The 20,311-nt window shown below is 36.5% G+C and overlaps 1 protein-coding gene and 1 non-coding gene across 2 annotated transcripts in view; both read right to left on the bottom strand.

Annotated features, from left to right (window-relative positions):
• The window catches only part of NUP155 (nucleoporin 155), a 72,456-nt gene that overhangs the window by 23,629 nt on the left and 28,516 nt on the right, over nt 1-20,311 (bottom strand). Inside the window, exons 13-21 of the mRNA XM_007095462.3 lie at nt 18,429-18,599; nt 16,583-16,693; nt 15,154-15,248; nt 14,334-14,422; nt 13,339-13,401; nt 12,700-12,847; nt 11,303-11,369; nt 10,177-10,292; nt 712-809 (exon numbers count right to left, since the gene is read on the bottom strand). Of these exons, the coding sequence (XP_007095524.1) occupies nt 712-809; nt 10,177-10,292; nt 11,303-11,369; nt 12,700-12,847; nt 13,339-13,401; nt 14,334-14,422; nt 15,154-15,248; nt 16,583-16,693; nt 18,429-18,599 (958 nt within the window). The remainder of the gene's footprint in view (nt 1-711; nt 810-10,176; nt 10,293-11,302; nt 11,370-12,699; nt 12,848-13,338; nt 13,402-14,333; nt 14,423-15,153; nt 15,249-16,582; nt 16,694-18,428; nt 18,600-20,311) is intronic.
• Nucleotides 9,048-9,176, bottom strand: LOC122232365. The gene has a single exon (XR_006209733.1). It is a non-coding gene; the product is annotated as a small nucleolar RNA SNORA30/SNORA37 family (small nucleolar RNA).

Raw genomic sequence — 20,311 nt, 5'->3', positions numbered from 1 at the left:
TTCTTCACTTTATGCCGTTTAGCTTATGAAAGGTTTCCCAGGAACACTCCACTTTCAGGGAGCAGGGGAAACCTATATAGACATACAGTGAAATAACATTAAGTCTTAAAAAGAAAGGAAATTCTGACGCATGCTACAACACGGATGAACTCTGAAGACGTTAATTATGCTAGCTGAAATAAGCCAGTTGCAAAGCTGATCGCTGTATAATTCCACTTATAGGAGGTATATAAGGTACTCAAATTCAGAGAGGAAAAACAAAAATGATGGCTGTTAGGGGCTGGGGCAGGAGAAATTGCTTCATGAGTACAGAGTTCTAGTACAGGAGGATGGAAAAAATTCTGGAGATGGATAGTGGTGACCTCTGCACAACAGTGTGAATGTACTGAATGCCAATGAACTGTATATTTAAAAATGGTTAAAATGGTAAATTTTATGTCTATTTTACAATTAAAAACTCATTAAACAAAGGTGTGTATAATGTTCTCTAGTAAAGGAAAGGAAAAAAAAATTAATGGGTTGAAAGTTATGGAAATACAAGAGATCCATATTGTCCCACTTTTCCCAACCATACTGATGTTATTTTAATAAAAAATATTTGGGTTACCAAAAAACTAAATCTTATTGAGAGATGTCCACTGTTTTCTATTCACTGAATAGAACTCTTTATTGGGGGCATGTTCAGTTAACTGATCAGAAGGAATAACTTACCATGAAACTTCCTCTGCAGCTCCTGCTGCATTTGCTGGGTATTTCCATTTTCAGGACGCATGAATCCTATCAGCCTCTGCTGCACTTTGGCAGTTGTACTAAAACAGAAATTCCAGAATTTGTGTTTTCAACAGCTTTACTGAGATAAAATTCAACCATTTAAAGTACACAATTTAGTTTTTCAAAATATACCCATAGGGTTGTGCAACTGTCACCACAGTCTAATTTTAGAATATTTTCACCCACTCCCTATTAGTAGTCAATCTCCATCTCTCCTACTCCTACCCTAAGTAATTGCTAATCTACTTTGTCTCTGTAAGATTGCCTGTTCTGGTTATTTCACACAAATCAACTAGAATACACTATAAATATTCTTTTCCTCTGTAGAATAGTGAAATAATCACTGACAAATCAATGATAATGATGTGAAACTGAAGCATTTTAATCTCTGAGATGCTTAAAGTTCCACTGAGAATAGATGGATAATAAATAATAGCTTCCTTTTATTGAACACTTGTTTTGCCTCCACCAATGATTTAATACTCCCAATTCTATAAGGTAAATATTATTAAGAATACCATTTTACATACTACCGAAAGCACTCTACATATTCAATGCAATCCCTATCAAAATAACACCAGCATTCTTCACAGAGCTAGAACAAACAATCCTAAAATTTGTATGGAATCAGTAAAGACCCCAAATAGCCAAAGCAATCTTGAAAAAGAAAACCAAAGCAGGAGACATCACAATCCCAGACTCCAAGCTGAATTACAAAGCTGTAATCATCAAGACAGTATGGTACTGGCACAAAAACAGACACTCAGATCAATGGAACAGAAAAGAGAACCCAGCAATGGATCCACAAACGTATGGCCAACTAATCTTTGACAAAGCAGTAAGAATATCCAATGGAATAAAGACAGTCTCTTCAGCAAGTGGTGCTGGGAAAACTGGACAACGGCATGCAGAAGAATGAACCTGGACCACTTTCTTACACCATACACAAAAATAAACTCAAAATGGATGAAAGACCTCAATGTAAGACAGGAAGCCATCAAAATCCTCAAGGAGAAAGCAGGCAAAAACCTCTTTGATCTTGGCCGCAGCAACTTCTTACCCAACACATCTCCAGAGGCAAGGGAAACAAAGCAAAAATGAACTACTGGGACCTCATCAAAATAAAAAGCTTCTGCACAGCGAAGGAAACAATCAGCAAAACTAAAAGGCAACTGACTGAATGGGAGAAGATATTTGCAAACAACATATCAGACAAAGGGTTAGTATCCAAAATCTATAAAGAACTTCTCAAACTCCACACCAAAAAAACAAATAATCCGGCAAAGAAATGGGAAAAAGACATGAATTGACACTTTTCCAAAGAAGACATCCAGATGGCCAACAGACACATGAAAAAATGCTCAACATCACTCATCATCAGGGAAATACAAATCAAAACCACAATGAGATACCACCTCACACCTGTCAGAATGACTAACATTAACAATTCAGGCAACAACAGATGTTGGCAAGGATGCAGAGAAAGAGGATCTGTTTTGCACTGCTGGTGGGAATGCAAACTGGTGCAGCCACTCTGGAAAACTGTCTGGAGGTTCCTCAAAAAACTAAAAATAGAACTACCCTACGACCCAGCAATTGCACTACTAGGCATTTATCCAAGGGATACAGGTGTGCTGTTTCGAAGGGACACATGCAGTCCAATGTTTATAGCAGCACTAGCAACAATAGCCAAAGTACGGAAAGAGCCCGTGTGTGTGTGTGTGTGTGTGTGTGTGTGTGTGTGTGTGTACACACACACACACACACACACACACACCAGAGTATTACTCAGCAATCAAAAATAATGAAATCTTGCCATCCAACTACACATATGGAACTAGAGGGTATTATGCTAAGTGAAATTAGCCAGAGAAAGATAAATATCATACGACTTCACTCATATGAGGACTTTAAGATACAAAACAGATGAACATAAGGGAAGGGAAAGAAAAATAATATAAAAACAGGGAGGGGGATAAAACATAAGAGACTCTTAAATATGGAGAACAAACAGAGGGTTGCTGGAGGGGTTGTGGGAGGGAGGATAGGCTAAATGGACAAGGAGCACTAAGGAATCTACTCCTGAAATCATTGTACTATATGCTAACTAACTTGGATGTAAATTAAAAAAATTAATTACTTAAAAAAAAAAAAAGAATCCCATTTTACAGATGAAAAAACATCAAGACAAAAGCAAAAAGCAAAGAACCTACTGTAAGGTAATACTGGCACTGAGAGAAATGAGCAGATAAGAGCATTTGGGGCTCGTTTCGTGAAGAATCTGATACTTCAGCTCTTAATGTAACTTCAGGGGATGTGAAGAAAAGAATGATGAACTTTCAGGAGAAATTTTTGTTTGACAACTGATAGAGACAATAGATTTCATATTAAAAAAAATTTTTGGAAAGCTAAAAAAAAGATTTTAACTTCAAAAGTATATGACTATTGAAACTATGGTAGGTATAATGTAGGATGAAGCAAATGATTATGTCAATATTAATAGAAAATAAGATTTTTAGGGAAAAAGCAATACAAAAATAAAAGAAATGGAGCAAAACCCTGTAATTTTAAACCTTTCACAACAGTACAAACTCGCAATTTTATTAGAAAATACAGACAAAACAACATACAGCATGACTAGTAGCAAAGAACACCTCTAGCTATAATCCTTAACACCCTTTCCTACCAAAAGAAATCAGGGTTCCCTGGAGAAATGGCTGATTCCAGATAGAGGACAGGAATTGTACCAAATGAACCTAGAACATCTTGTCATATTAGGAAGCAAAGAAGTTACCAAAGAAAACTCAAAATACTGACAGAAAACTGTCAAAACTCAAGCAGACTGAAGAGGCAAAACATTGGGACATCTTGCATTACAAAAACAATCTGCAGTGAATGAAACACGCTAAATACATTTAAAACCACGTATTCATAACGGTTATTAATAAAAACCTTGACTGATGGCACCAGCCTAGATGGAGTAAGCCTGCTACAGCCTCTTTCACTGACTACAAAACCGAAAACCCTGGATGGAATACAAAGAGCAACTACTCACTGAGGACTCTGAAAAGTCAGTTAAGTGCAAAGAGACTTAGCTGGGAAGTCAAAACTCAAATGACAAGCCATTCATACTGGGATTTTCCCGTTCTCCTTTATTTCGGCTTTGTTCAAAAGTGAACTGAGTTTCAAAAGTGTATGGACAAAACAAAACAAAACAAAACAAAACTGTATGGGCAGTAAATCTCCCAGGGAACATGCAGCAATGTCTGGAGACATTCTAACTGTCACAACTGGGGAGGACTACTGGTATCTAGTAAACAGAGGCCAAGGATACTCGTAAACATCCTATAACGCATAGGACAGTCCCCTCAATGAATAATTACCCAGTCCCCAGCGTCTTCAGTCCCGAGGCTGAGAAACCCCGGAACAGATAAACTGGGAAAAGGGGGCTTGTGGTCCCAAAAGTTTGAAGCAAATCAGTTCTTTCTCTTGATGACTTGCCCCAAAGGTACCACCATTTCCACAATACTATGACATCAAAGGAGTGAAAAATGAAAGGAAACACTAGCTTTCTATCCCGAGGACCAGTAAAAGGAGTTCCTGGGGGCTAGAGAATTGTGGGAAATCAGAACAAAAAGGGGCTGGAAAGGAGATCCCCTAAGTCTGTGTATGATCAACACAATCTCTGGGCTCACCCCTGAAGCCATATATATATGGAACATACTCAAAGAAGCACAGCAAAGACTCGAAGAACTGAACTGAGATATAAACTACTGCACAAGTCCCAGAATAACCGAGAGGCTCATGCGTGGGACAGACCTAAAGAGTATAGCAACAGCTTTGAAAACTAAGCTGATACTGAAATCAGTGCTCACAGAATCCAAGGCAGAATCTGTGGTCTGAAGTTAAGTAGGCAGATTGCTTGCTGAAATAAACAAGACTGACATTCTCAAGGGGAATGATACATGCAACAACACGGATCAATCTCTGACTACAGAAAAGAAGCCAGAATCAATGTATATGACATATTAGAAAAGGCGAAGTAGAGGGGTAAAGAAGAGCTCATTTGTGGCCAGGCTTAGGGGTGAGAAAAGGGTATGAATACAAGAGAAAGCACAAGAGAACTTGGGGGCAGGATGGAACTGTTCTGTATTTTGGTTGTGGTGATCGTTACATGACACTACACATCCACCAAAACTCTTAAAACCGCACACGGAAAAAGGGTAGATTTTACCACGTACCTTAAAGCCAAAACTGCTCATCTCTCAAGGCTGCTAGAAACCAATTCATTCTATTAATTTGGCAAATAAAGACAAAGAAGTAACCATTTATCCAGACTTTCCAAATAAAATGAATATCAGGGTAGCCAAATAACTGAAGGGAGGATTTAAAATAATTATTATGCAGGACATCAGTGCAGCAAGTGTGTCTCCTCTACCACACAGGGTGACTGGGCCGAGTTTAATCACATACCTTCTTCTATGTGAGGTAAACTGCTCACAAACAAGACGGTGGATTTGTTGCAGAGGACTGCAGTAGGGGTCTACTGTTGCTGGTTATACTGCTCCTTAGCAAAATCCAGGTTATCATAACAAACATGAGGAAGGGGGAGTAGGCAGATTAGATGGGATCAACATAGCAGGGTAATCCACTGAAATACCCTATTGCTAATATAGGTCCTTCTTTGAGTCCACTGGCAACTTTAAGCTCTAACTGGGAACCCTAAGATCCAACTGCTAAGGGTTGGAGAGAGCGTTGGCAAAAAGTAAACAAAATGAACATCACATCTCATCTGGTTGGCCCTAGCATCCAGGCTCAGATTTCCTCCGAAACCAAATGATAGTACATTAAACAATGCAGGGGGTTGACATTGCTACAGTCTCCCAACTCACTTAAAGAGAAACCTCAGCTTCACTAGTCTGGCATGCTGAGAGTTGAAATCTAGCACTTGACCTAATTTCAGCTTCCTACCATATTCTTATCATATTCTGGGGCAAAATTAGCCATGAAACTGTCACAAGAATTTTTCTCACACGATGATCTGCTACTGAACACTGACAACAACTGCTGAGTAGATCTATACTGGTTATCTATACTAGTCAGTATATACCTTAATTTCTAAATATAGCCAGAAAAATATCACCAGATACAATGTATTTATTAGCTGGGAAAAGACAGACTATGCTGGGCAGTTGAAATCAACAGCCCCCAACGAAATAACTAATGTAGAAAATATGAAAAACTTGAAAAACAAATCCATTGTATTCTTAGTGAAATTTGGGATTCACATTAGAAATGTTAATTGCCATGAAAAAGGGAAAATAAAAGAGCTCTCAGAGTTAAAAATATAATGGCCAGAAAAAAAATTTATCAGAGAAACTGAACAGATGCTATTTAAAATGTAATAAGTGATTGATGGAGAGCCTGGGTGGCTCAGTCAGTTAAGCATTCGACTTCGGCTCAGGTCATGATCTCAGTTTGTGGGTTTGAGTCCCGCATCGGGCTCTGTGCTGATAGCTCATAGCCTGGAGCCCGCTTCGGATTCTGTATCTCCCTCTTTCTCTTCCCTTCCCCTGTTCATGCTCTGTCTCTCTCTCAAAAGTAAATATTAAAACAAAAAAAAATTAAGTAAATAAATAAAATGTAATTAACAATTGAGAACATCAATGCTAGGAATTCTGTACTTTACAGAATGACCACCATTACAACAAAAGGAATGAAGGAAATTATGGAAGAAAAGAGAAGAAACAGAGGCTAGAACTAGGAGAGTTGATAGGATTTTCCAAAGAGAAGGGAAATGATCAGATAGTACATTAAAAAATAATAAAAGAAAATTCACCAAGGCTTAAAAGTCTAGTTCTAAATGCTCATTAAGGAAGTTTAGTTCTCAACACTCAGTGAAGAAAAACATAGTAAAGATGTTATGGAAAACTGCTAAATCTTCAGTAATAGAAATAGCATAAAAATTTTCAAAGTTAACACAAACCATTTACAGAGAAAAGAGAATCAGAAAGGTAATGCACTTTTCCTCTGCAATATTAAAATTTAGGAAGAAAATGGAACTAACTATACACAAAGATCTGAAAGAAAATGACTACGACCTTACAATTCCATACCCATTAGGCAATAAAAAGGAGTCAAGTACAGATTTATGCTGCAACACAGACCTTGAACATGAACCTCAAAATATGCTAAGCAAAAGAATCTAGATTCTAAAGACCACAAGTTATATAATTCCATTTATATGACCTGTTAAAAATAGGCAAATTTACAGAGATAGGATAGATTAATAATTGGGACTAAGAGGAGGAAATGACTGCAAATGGACAGGAGAAATGTCTTTGGGTTGAAGGAAATGTTCTAAAAATGGACTGTGGTGATGGTTGCACAATTTTTTTTTTTTTTAATGTTTATTTTTGAGAGAGAGATAGAGTTTGAGCAGGACAGGAGCGGGGGGGGGGGGGGGGGGGGGGGGGGGAGACACAGCATCTAAAGCAGGCTCCAGGCTCTTAGCTGTCAGCACAGAGCCCAACATGGGGCTCAAACTCACGAACTGTGAGATCATGACTGAGCCGAAGTTGGACACTCAACCGACTGAGCCACCCAGGTGCCCCGATTGCACAATTCTATATATTTACTAATAGTTGTTGAACCAAACATTTAAAATAAGTGAATTTTGTGGCATATAAATTACATCTTAAGAAGCTATTAAAAAATACTCAGTGAGACTAATGTTGCAGACATGAAGGATATTGGTTGAAATTAGGAAATTTGTTAATAAAGGAAAAAAATACAATCATCTCTGCAAAATGCAGACATCTGACAAACTCCAATACTCATTTTATATGAATATTCAATAAAACAGAAATGGATGAATACTTTCTTAGTATGATAAATTGTATCTGTGCAGGCATCTTCTTTAATGGGGAAACATTACAAGCTTTCCCACTAAGTCAGGAATAAGATCTGGATGCCCACTTTATCTCCACCACTGTTTAACACTGTGTTGGACACATTAACTTACACAGGCAAGAGAAAGCAACTACGGATAGACAGGAAAAAGGTAAAACTATCTCTGTTTGCAGATGACAGGATTACATATTTAAAAAATCCAAAAAACTCAGCGAGAAAACTACTAACTAAAGAGAAATTAGTAAAGGTGCAGGGTATAAAATTAACAGACATTTGCAGTTATAACTGTAAAGTTCAATACACTAAGGAACTATTAAAAGAAGAACATAATGTGAAAAAACAAAACAAATAAACAACAACAACAAAAGCACCTTACAACTAAAATTCCAGATAATTTCCAGGAAGGATAGTGGTGGAGGGCAGGGGAAAAAAGAAAGATTAATAGCTTCTGTCCAATTATTAATGCTGACAGACGTGTATTTTTCAGAATTTAAAACTAACTACCAGAGAAAGAAAATCATATATAAAACTTCTAAGTCTGTGTTTGGGGTAGGGAGAGGTCTGATCAATACAGTAAAATAAGGGGATGGGAAAGGAAAGAAAAACAAACAGAAAACACAACAAAAAGCACAAATTAAGGATGTGAGAATAAGATCAAACATATAACTAATGCCAACTACAAGGGAAGAAGTTAAATTATCCTATTAAAAGATAAAGACTCTTAAACTAAGTTAACAGAAGAGGGAAGAAATCAATTTGTATGGAAGATATAATTTAGGGTGCCTGGGTGGCTCAGGTCATAATCTCACGGTTCATGAGCTCAAGCCCCAGATTGGGCTCTGTGCTGACAGTGCAGAGCCTGCTTTGGATCCTCTGTGCCCCGCCTCCCTCCCTGCCAGCCGGCTCTCCCCTGCTCGTGTTCCTGAACTCTTCCTCTCTCAAAAATGAATAAACATTAAAAAAAAAAAAAAAAAAAAAGATATACGTTAAAGTGTTCCAAAGGTTAATATTAAAGAAAATTGGTATAATTTTCTCATGAGACAATAATGCATACCAACATTTTAAAAAGCCCTCATACCCAATTCTACTTGCCAAAAAATTCATCTGAAAATTACTAAACAAGCACACAAACACCTATAAATAATGGAAAAATACGAAGCCAATATAAAAATAATTTATTCCACTGATTTGGAATGTTCTAAAAGATACACTAAGTATATACAATGTTTCATAAAAGTATGCCTAGTTAGACTCTATTTGCAGATTTATCTATTTTTATCTATCTATCTATCTAGGGAGAAGACCTAAGGTTAGAACAGCAGGAGGAAATGTACAATGTTGAATATGATGTCACAGAACAGTCTCTCTGTCCCACTGAGTGACAGCTGCCACTGGCATAGTCCCAGGGCAAGGATGCAATCAAGGGTTTTCTTTCAGCACCAGCTACCAAATCCGGGCCCCACTGTCTGGGGGAGGACCTGTGAAAGTGCTATGTTTGCAACATAGTTTTAAAGAAATGCACAGTGAGATATTTTATGAGTATCAAGATATTTTATGTTATACTTTAGATCATAAATTTTCTGGGCAGTGAAATTTTTTACAACAAACCCATTTCTATAATTAAAAAAAAGCTCATCCTGAACATGTCCACACAAAAACTTTTACAGGTATGTTCACATCACCCTTATTCATAACAACCAAAAAGCTTCACAACCAAATGAGCATCACCTGATGAAATGAAAAATGAAACAAAGAGTACTGATACACACTAAAACATGTGAACCTTGAAAACAGAATAAAAGAACGAAGCCAGAAACAAAAGTCCACACATTTGCACTTATATAAAAGACCCAGAATATGGCAGACGGAATATGGCAGACGCATAGAGACAGATCAGTGGTTGCCAGGGGCTGGAAGAGCTATGGACCGAGTGTGTCGGTCCATACGGGGAGAGCTATGGACCGAGTGTGTCTCACCAGATTCCCACCTGACGGCATTAGGATGTAGGCCTTCGGGGGTAATTAGGTTTAGATGGGGTCACAACAGTGAAGCCCCCACGATGACATTAGCACCCTTAGAAGAAGAGACCAGAGAACCTGTCACCTCGTTTTCTCTCTGCCATGTGAGGACACACAAAGAAAACAGTTATCTGTAAACCAGGAGGAGGGTCCTCACCAGAACCCAACCATGCTGGCACTGTGATCTCAGACTTGCAGCCCCCAGAACTGTGAGAAATAAATGATTGTTGTTTAAGCCATTCTATGGTACTACTGTTACTGCAGCCTAAGACAGGGAGTGATTGCTAATGGGTTAAGAGCTTCTTTCTGGGGTGATGAAAATGTTCTGGAATTAGATAGTGGTGATAATTGTATAACCTCATAAATATACTAAAAACCACTGAACTAAACATTTAAAAGAATGAATTTTATAACATGTGAACTATATCTTGGAGAAAAAAGGGAAAATGAGTAAATAAATCTTATTTATTCTTACTTTGGATTTCCTAATGGTCCTCCTGCAAATTGGGAGTTTCTGTCTAGAAATTCTTGCAAACCTTTTAGTTCTTGTAGCACTGACTCCAGCAGCTGGGAGGGAACGCTACTTTCAATCTGTAAGGAAAAAAAGTATTTTCCAAAGTTTTAAAACACTGAAAAAGTATATATGTAAAACACATACTTTTGTATCTGTAACTCAATGTAAACTTTCAATTTTGAAGTATCCTATCTTCAAAAACGTAATTATTTATCAATTTATGCTTCATGACCAGAATAAAGGGTTAGATACCACATCCCTCCTGTCCTGCTCTGATTTGATTTAGGTATAATTTACAGACAGTAAAATCAGTACACCTTAAACAAACATCTTGATAGCTTTTTACGTTTTTAATACAGTCACTGCCCAGACCACAATATATTTCTAATACCCAAAAAGTTCTCTAACGCTCCTTCCTGGTCATTAGTTATTCCATATCCCAGGTAACTACTTTTCTTATCACCACAGGTTAGCTTTGCCTGTTCTTGAACTTCAGATAAATGAAATCATATACTATGTTAAGTAAATACATTCTTATTCTTAGAAACATGAACTTTTAAAAGAGTATCAGAATTGAAAAGATATTTGGTATCTTTCCAATTTAAAAAGAAAAAGCTTAAAATAAATTGCATTTCTATTTTATGTTAAAAGAATTTTACTACCTGATTTTATGTTAATACAAAGTTTTAAAGAATCTTTTTTTAAAGCACTCTACAAAGTATACCAACACATGGAAATCAGTACTTGGTCTGTGGAGTTTTTGGGGGGGGCATATAAGCAAAGCACTAAATAGTAGCTTTGAGTAATATTAAGTATTAGGACTTATTCTGCTTAACCCTCACAACAACCTTAAGAGAAAGATGTCTTATTATTCTCATTTTCTAGTGAAGTATCAGACTGAAATATTAAGAAAGTTACTCATCATTTTATAAGTGACAGACCTGGGCAAGGAGTTTATTGGACATGTACACAAAAGAATGCCCACTGCATCTTTTTATAACATCAAGAAATGTGAAACAATCTATCCAATTAACAGCATAAACTGGTTACATCGCAACAAAGGAATACTATTATACGACACACTTACTGCGGTGATCTCTCTGCTGCCACTCTTGAATACTCTCTCCACAACTAAACTAGCATCCCAGATATTTCTGAAATAAAAACATGTTTTAACAATTATGCCATATAAACAAAACAATTACAATATGTACTAAATTCCTCTCTATGTATTTATTAAAGTACAGCAATGATTTCATTTAACATTTCATGAAGTTATCCAAAAGATGGAAAACAAGAAAATGTCTAAACCTGACATACCTAAGATATTTTACATAATACTGTCGAAGAAAAATCAAAACACGATGGGCAGTGAATTATAAACAAGAAAGCTTATAATGCAAAAACAAACTTATAAAGGAGTGCTGCAGTGTTTCACATTTTTGAGCAAATGATTGAAATGAAAGCATACATCTCAAATCTAAGACAAATACACAGCAGACAGGACAATTAACTAGATACGACAGACTAATTGCAAAAATGTTGTAATTCTTTATCCCTCCTTATACCTATCCTTTATGAATTCGATGTGCCTCTCATAACAAGGAATGTATTTCCCATTTTTCAATGGACTCTTTTTTAAAGTTTATTTTGAGACAGAGAGAGAGAGAGAGAGAGAGCACGCGCGCACAAGCAGGGGAGAGGTGGAGATAAAGGGAGACAGAGAATCCCAAGCAGGCTCTGTACCACCAGCGCAGAGCCTGATACAGAGCTTGAACTCACAAACCGTGAGATCATGACCTGACCTGAAATCAAGAGTTGGACGCTCAACCAAGTGAGCCACCCAGGTACCCCTGGATTCTATTTTCGAATCTAGGTTGGCCGGGAGACATTCCCCTGGTCCAGCGAATGAAGTGAAAGTGATGGTAAAGCCAAATCTAAACCCAGTTATCAAGAGGCTTTGCCAATTTCTACCCTTTCTCATGGGACCTTGCTACCACCAAGTAAAATAAACCCCGGCTAACCTGCTAGAGGATGAAACCATGTGAAGAACAACCCAGCTGTCCCAGCAGATGCCATTCTAGACCAGCATACAAACATGACCCTAAACATGTGCGAATCCAAGACTAGCAGAGCTCTCTTCAACCTCATGGCTGATTACATATAAATGAGTGAGCCTAGCCAAGACCAGAACTGCCTAGCTGACTTGCAGACACATGTCACTGAGTTATGGAGTGGTTTGGAACACTACGTATTAATATGTACGTGTATACATATGCATATATGTAAACCACAGCAACAAATATAGGTGGTTATATGATAAAAAAGTTAAACAATAGAATACAATCTTATTAATGAACAAATGAACTAAAACTGTAAGTAAAATTTAATAGAAATAAATGATGGCCCAAATTTAGAGTTAAAAATATTCACACAAAATGGGACAAGGTGAGCAATAGTTGGGTTATTCCATACAAAACTTACCCCATGATTCGAGAAAAGTAGATGCAAATACCATTGTGTTTTCCAGAGTACACGATCTCTGGTGCAGCCATACAAGTCATACTTGCGGCCTGAGTTGCTGGATTTCCTGAAGCACACACTGGTGTTGACATGGCAGGAGGGTGTACACCTTGTATGCACATAATAAAGACAAACGTTTAAATTTAACCTTAAACATTCAGAATTCTCAATAACCCAAGCCTGCGTGTCTAGACCCAAAGGTAAGAATATTTACAAAAATACTAGTATAAACAGATATTGAATTTGGTTTTCCCTGAAAAGAAGAGACTCAGACTTGGATGGATGCTCCCAGGTAGGCTTTCAAGTGTCAGCCTGCAGGATAAAAGGAAAGAAAGCTTGCAATCACTACTCCTTAAACTGGGAGTCAAACAGAGCTAATTATACAGATGACATGGCTAAATAAATCCTGGTACCCAAATAAGGAGCTTTCCAGGTACACTGCTAAAGGTGTTCCTATGCAAAGGCATTCATGGCCAAATGTCAATACTTGCTTGGATGGGATTCGTATTAAATAGGGCAAGTTAATCTTTAAGTATTTAGGATAATAACAGTGTTAGCTCTTCAAATAGTATAGCAATGTAAAATAAAGAACACAAGTACCTTGAGATGGTGTTCCCAGAAATGTTGGATTTGGGTATGAACTAGTACTAGGAATAGGAGAACCTGAAAAGAAGAATATAAAGATTTATAACATAATTTCTCAATCCTTTAAATCTGATGAAATTAGAGAAGCTGTTTCTAAGCACGAGTGAGGAGTGGTACCATCTGTGACATATTCAAGATTTAGAGACTCCTCTTATTTCCCAGGAACTTTCTAACTATCTCCACTTTGGAAAACATTGAGGTGGGGGTTTACTCATTAAATCATTCACCTCCTTCCTTTTGAATGTCAAACGAGTTCTGTAAATACACTGGTTATGTATTATTTGTTCTCTAACATAAAGAACTCAATGTTACCATATCATCACTTTCAAGAGTTGGACATCTATATAATTATTCACCCAATAAAACAGTAGCAGTAAACAAGATATAATGAAAAGGTTTGTTCGTTAAAATATGCTATATGGAAACTACATAGTTTCTAAAGTTCAAACTATTAGAAATAGTCTCGGGGCACCTGGGTGGCTCAGTTGGTTGAGTGTCTGACTTTGGCTCAGGTCATGATCTTGCGGTTGGTGAGTTCAAGACCCCATCGGGCTCTCTGCTCTCAGGACAGAGCTCGCTTCTGCCTCCCTCTCTCTGTGCCCCTACCCCACTCTGTCTCTCTCAAAAATAAATATCTGTCTCTCTCAAAAATAAATAAAAACATTTAAAATTAAAAGAAAAAAAAAAAAAGAAATAGTGTCATTTTGGGGCACCTGGGTGGCTCAGTTGGTTAAGCGTCCGACTTTGGCTCAGGTTATGACCTCGCGATCCGTGAGTTCGAGCCCTGCATCGGGCTCTGTGCTGACAGCTCAGAGCCTGGAGCCTGCTTTGGATTCTGTGTCCCTTCCCCCATCTGTCTACCCTTCCCTCACTGGTGCTCTGTCTCTCAAAAATAAATAAATGTTGAAAAAAAAAAAAGAAATAGTCTCATTTCAATGTTTCATACTCACTAGCGTAGACAGGAGACCCTAAGATGGGACCCACGTTACTTGGAGCAGGGAGAGTGGTTGGAAATCTCATCTGTGCTTCACCACCATACCTGTTTTTGTGACAAAAAAGCTAATCTTACTCAGCGAAATTATCCACCTTAAAAGCTGGAATTGTTCCAAGTCTTGCTTAGCTCCCAAATAAATCCTTTAAACACTAGAGACTTTATGTATTGTGTTTATAATGCTTACATATAAGCATAGATTTATAATACTTAATAAATGTTGACTTGAATCTCTACCAGAAAGAATTATAAGGGACTCTAGCAATTTCTAAGAAGGGTCAGTACTATCCAGAATTTACTTAAGAGTATATGACACTGTAATTTTTATACAGATTATGGTTAGACAGCACTGGAAAAATTGTTTTAAACAAATCAGACTTCAAATTCTTATCTTTAGCTAAATATTTTCCAAATAAAAATATTTCTTTGATACCAAGTTTCCTTAAAGTGATTCAGAATCCCTCAATGCCAATGATACAAATAAAGCAGAGTCGGTAGAGTGTTACAGGAAATACAAAAGATATAGTAACTGGAGTAGAAAGAGGTGAAAAAAGAATATTAGACAGAAGTTACCTAGAGCAAGGGTAACAATTCATACATTGTGCTAATCTAGCAACTTCCATTAGTGTTATAATCTTTCCAGATTTCAACCTTTTGCAAAAGAATTTTAGTAACTTGCCTAAATACTTCAACTGTTTGGCAAGCTCTTAAAAACCATCATGCTGGCCAATGCAACCACTTAAAAAAGTGGGCAAGAACAAAAGAAAATGGACATATACCTGAAGAAAGCCCGAGTAGCCCATGCAGATACTTCTCTGTCACAAGCAGCAGTGGAACAAGCAAGGATAAGGCAAGTTGCACAAGCCTGGTCTTCCTGTTAAAAAAAATATATATATATTTTATTTTAAATGTTTATTTTGACAGAGAGAAAGCATGAGCAGGGGAGGAACAGAGAGGGAAAGAGAGAATCCCAAGCATGCTCTGTGCTGTCAGCAGAGTCCTATGTGGGGATCGATCTCATGAACTGAGAGATCATGACCTGAGCTGAAATCCAGATTTGGACATTCAACCGAATGTGCCACCCAGGCGCCCCAAACATAAACATTTACAAAGAAGTTTTGGTTATTGCTGTACCCTGTGTTTAAGTCTGTGCCTAGCACAGAGCAGGTGCTCAATATATATTTGCTAAGTGAATGAGATCAGGTGGTATGAAAAAGGAGAAAATTTATCATAGGCACTATCATTAAAGGGTCCTTTCTTTTTCTTTTTATCTAGATTCTATTTTAGTTTATTCCCCTAATTTTTTTTCCTCATGGTCTTTTTACCTTTTAGAAAATAACAACAGTAGCTAATATCTATTGAGTACCTGTCACGTGCCAGGTACTATTTTAAGAGGACAACATATATCAATCCCCACATCATATACTACTATAATGCATACTTTTTGGTATGTATGTATATATGTATGTATGTATGTATGTATGTATTTAGAGCAAGAGAAAGGGAGAACACGTGCATGTGTGGGAAGGGCAGAGAGAGAGGGAGAATCCCAAGCAGACCCCACACTGTCAGTGCACAGCCCTATAAGGAGCTTCAGCTCACGAACTCTAAGATCATGACCTGAGCCGAAACCAAGAGTTGGAAGCTAGCCGACGGAGCCACCCAGGCGCCCCTATCGAATGCATGTTTTACACATGAAGAAACTGAAGCCCACAGAATTCAAGTACTCTGCCCTTGTGGTGGAGCTGGTGATTTGAATCCAGTGTCTCTGTATTTAACTTTGATCTGATATTCTTGATCTTAAGCTTTCTGAGTTTTACCTTGTCAATTGTAGCTGTGGCTCTGAAATACTAACGGCCCCATCACTATTGCCCCTAATTTTTTCCTCAGGTCATTGGCAAAAAAAAAAAAAAAGATTTGTTCATAAAAAATGCCTTGTGTTTTATCATATAAGTTAGAACATCAGTCTCTTACTAGTATACTTTAATAAGAACTTATCAATAACAAATGGAAATCTGAGTTTACTGCATAAGCTTTACCTATTAATACTGCTCCCAAATATTAGTATATACATAGTGACTAAAGAAAGGAAGGCTGCTAAGATTGCCTGTTAATTATAGTATTTTGATCCTAACTTACATAAAATTGAGCTTTGACTCCCATTGTTTCATTGTTTAAAATATATTTAAAAAAAATACAAATAATTACCTGATGTAATTTAAAGAACCTTTCAATTTCTTCTCCATCTCCACCCACATTACTCACAAGTAGATGCCTCAGTTGATCTACAGGTCTAAGTTTATGAAACATAAGACTCCCCTAAGAAGTTAAAAAAAAAACCACATAAATACATAAATAATAGATTTATAGAGCATGGCTGGATCAACTGACCCTGGTATTTTACTTAATAAAATCAATAAAACAAAATCCTTCAAGAATACCAAGCAAACCAGTCAAAAGGAACATCTACATTTCAATTCCCAACCTATACTAGATCTATACGTCCATAAACAAAATTAAAGAAGAAAACACTGCTCTGTAAGACACATGACATGTTCATAGGGCATGTACTATCACCAGGCATAAAACACAGGTTTATAAAATGTCGTATCTACAGAGCCAGAGCCTTTTAAATTAATTTGGGATTTATTCTTTGGTGAAGGTCAGTGTTTTCTTATTAGATTTAGAAAGTTCTGATATAGGTTCAAGTAAACACTCGAATTTAGAATATGATAAAAGGTGTCCCTCAGAGCAGAGGATTAAAGTTAGACTATCCATTAATCATGTTGGCATAAGTATGTCCATTTAGAAAAAAATGCTGGATCCTTAATCATACACCAAGATACACTCCAAACAGATCAAAGATTTAAATGACAAAATAAAACTATACTAGTACTGAAATAAACTATAGGTGAACTTTTTATACACCCCAGAATGAGGAAGTTTTTGTTTTTGTTTTTGTTTTTTTTGCTAATTTCATAATTCCCAAAGATAACAGAAAATTTTGACTACTTATATGCTTCATCCCTAGGGGAAAAATCTCAATAAACAAAATGAGAAACTAGGAGAAATATGACACTAAAATTACAAAAAGTCTCCTTAATAAAGAGCTTCTATAAATCAAAAAGAAAAAGAAAATTCAATAAAATAGGAATAGATAGTTCATAGAAAAATAAACATTTAAAAAGACTGTCCATCTTACTCTTAATAAAATGATGTATTATAGTTGGGACAAGATGTAAGGAAATAGGCACTCAATATTCATCAGTATTGAATATATGCATATATGTATGAATACAGGGGAATCTGGCAACATTTATCAAAATTAGAAATGCACATATTCTTTGACCCAGCAGATGCAGTGCTACAGCTTTATTCATACAAACAGAAAATGATACATGCACAAGATTGTAGCATTACAAACAGCAACAGATAATCCATTAATAGGGGCCTCATAAAATATGGCACATGCATATAAAAGAAAACCTTTCAAACATAAAATGAGAAAGTTCTTTATATGATTATATGGAAAGATCTCTAAAGTATATATCTGAAATATAAAAAGCAAGATATAAAACAGTGTATAGAATACACTACCATTATTTTATAGTTTGTACATCTGCACCTCTGGAAGGACACACAGATGCTGATGACATACATGGGTCTGTAGGGAAGGGACCTCAATTGCAAGGGAGGATTTACTCTGCGTACTCCCTGTTATGCCATTTGAATTTTGTTAATGCATTACTATTCAAAAAACAAATACCAAACAATGTTTTTTAATAAGCGAGAATTACAAAAAACTTGGGTTATTTTATTTTATGCCACTCAACACTGGTACTAAAAAATGCTGCTTCAGAAAAAGTATAACACTTTATAAACAAGTTTTGCGTTGCATTTTTGGTACTTAACAAATTATTCCTTAAGAATATCTTTAAGAATAAAACTTCCTGAAGCACTTAAGTAAATGACCCTATTAAGCAAATATTGCAGAATATCTTAACATTAAACACTGCTTCTTTTTTGACCCCACCTTAAGAGAACGTGTACATACCTGTGCTGAGAGGAGAACAAATTTCTTTGGAGGCAACATGTGCTGCTGTACCACAACTGGTGAGTCAGTTATGGGAATATGATCCTTATTTAAGGGTGTAATAATTTTATCTACTTTCAATTCATCTATTGCAGAGAGAGCCCATGAATGACCATCAACACGGGTTGTCATCTACACAGAAGAAATAAACATTTTATACCTGTTATTAAAGTTACATAAAGCAAAACCTTGTAAAAAGGAAAAATATATAGGTCTAATCTCTAAGAAAATGCAGAATTTCATAAATTAATAACCCATGAATGTGAACATTCTCAAGTTTCTATTTAACGTTCTACTGTCTATTCCTCTAATAAGGCCATCTTCTATGACAATAATCTTTCATACTAGAAGGCAGAGGCAAAATTTTCTTATGATTAACTGTAAACAGGGGTGCCTGGGTGGCTCAGTCGGTTGTGTCCGACTCTTGATTTCAGCTCAGGTCATAATCTTGCAGTCATGGAGTGGAGCCCAGGGTCAGGCTCCACACTGGCAGCATGGTGCCTGCTTGGGATTCTCTCTTGCCTCTCTTTCAAAAATAAATACATAGGGTGCCTGGGTGGCTCAGTCGGTTAAGCCTCCGACTTCAGCTCAGGTCACGATCTCGCGGTCTGTGAGTTTGAGCCCCGCGTCGGGCTCTGGGCTGATGGCTCGGAGCCTGGAGCCTGCTTCTGATTCCGTGTCTCCCTCTCTCTCTGCCCCTCCCCCGTTCATGCTCTGTCTCTCTCTGTCTAAAAAATAAATAAATGTTAAAAAAAAATTTTTTTTAATAAATAAATAAATACATAAACTTCATTTAAAAAATAGATTAACTGTGAACAGTATTTACTAGGATTACAATTCTTTCAATAACCAAAAACTATATCCTACCATCTTTCCAGGATAGATTGGATAGGTTTAATACTTCCCTTCGTTGACATACAGATTTTTGTTGTCTTCTGAAGCTTTTGCTTTCTAAGCTACTTCTTTTTAAAGTGTTTTAATTTTCTAAAGTACTTTTATTATAAAAAATTTCAAACTTCTAAAAATGTTTAAAGCACAATAAATGTCTATATTCCCAATACCTGGATTCAATAACTATTAGCATTTTGCCATATATAAATATATATATATATATATATATATATATATATATATATATGCTTTTAACTGAACCATTTGAAAATGATATATGTCACTGCTATATACTTTTCCAAGCATCTCCTAAAAATAAGGGTGTTTTCTTAGATAACCATGCTACTGTAACATTTAAGAATGTTAACAATAGCCTAATGCCCAGTCAATACAGAATTTCCCCATTGTTCTAATGTCTTATATAGCTGTTTTGGGGAGAGTATAATTTGGTTAAAGTCCATGCACTACATTTATATTTGGTAACTGTTTTTCTTTTTAAAAGTCCATATTTGGGAACAAGTATTATACAAATGAAAGGATATGATGCATAGTATTTGCTAAAAAAAATAACAGTTATCATTTTTAATCACTTATTGAGTGCTTCATATATGCCAGGCAGTATGCTGAGTGCTTTACACACATGAACTCATTTAATCCTACAACAAACCCACAAAGGCAGTATTCTTATACCTATTATAGACAAAGTAATTGAGGGCCACAGATACATTAAACACTTTGAGCCACAGCTTTAAGGAAATGGGAGCCAGAATTCAAACCTGCACTTTCTAACAATGTGCTTCCATCAGGATAAGGTTTGTATCTTAATGAGTTCTGAATCCTCACAGTCTACCACAGGATGAGACACATAGCAGTGCTCAGTAAAGCTTAAATAATGGAAAAAAAAAAAAAAAAAAAAAGAATGAGAAAAATGCTTTTTGCTTCCATACCTACCC

Source organism: Panthera tigris, chromosome A1 (assembly GCF_018350195.1).
Source record: "Panthera tigris isolate Pti1 chromosome A1, P.tigris_Pti1_mat1.1, whole genome shotgun sequence".
Classification (NCBI taxonomy): domain Eukaryota; kingdom Metazoa; phylum Chordata; class Mammalia; order Carnivora; family Felidae; genus Panthera; species Panthera tigris.
This window is presented reverse-complemented; position numbering and strand designations above follow the sequence as displayed.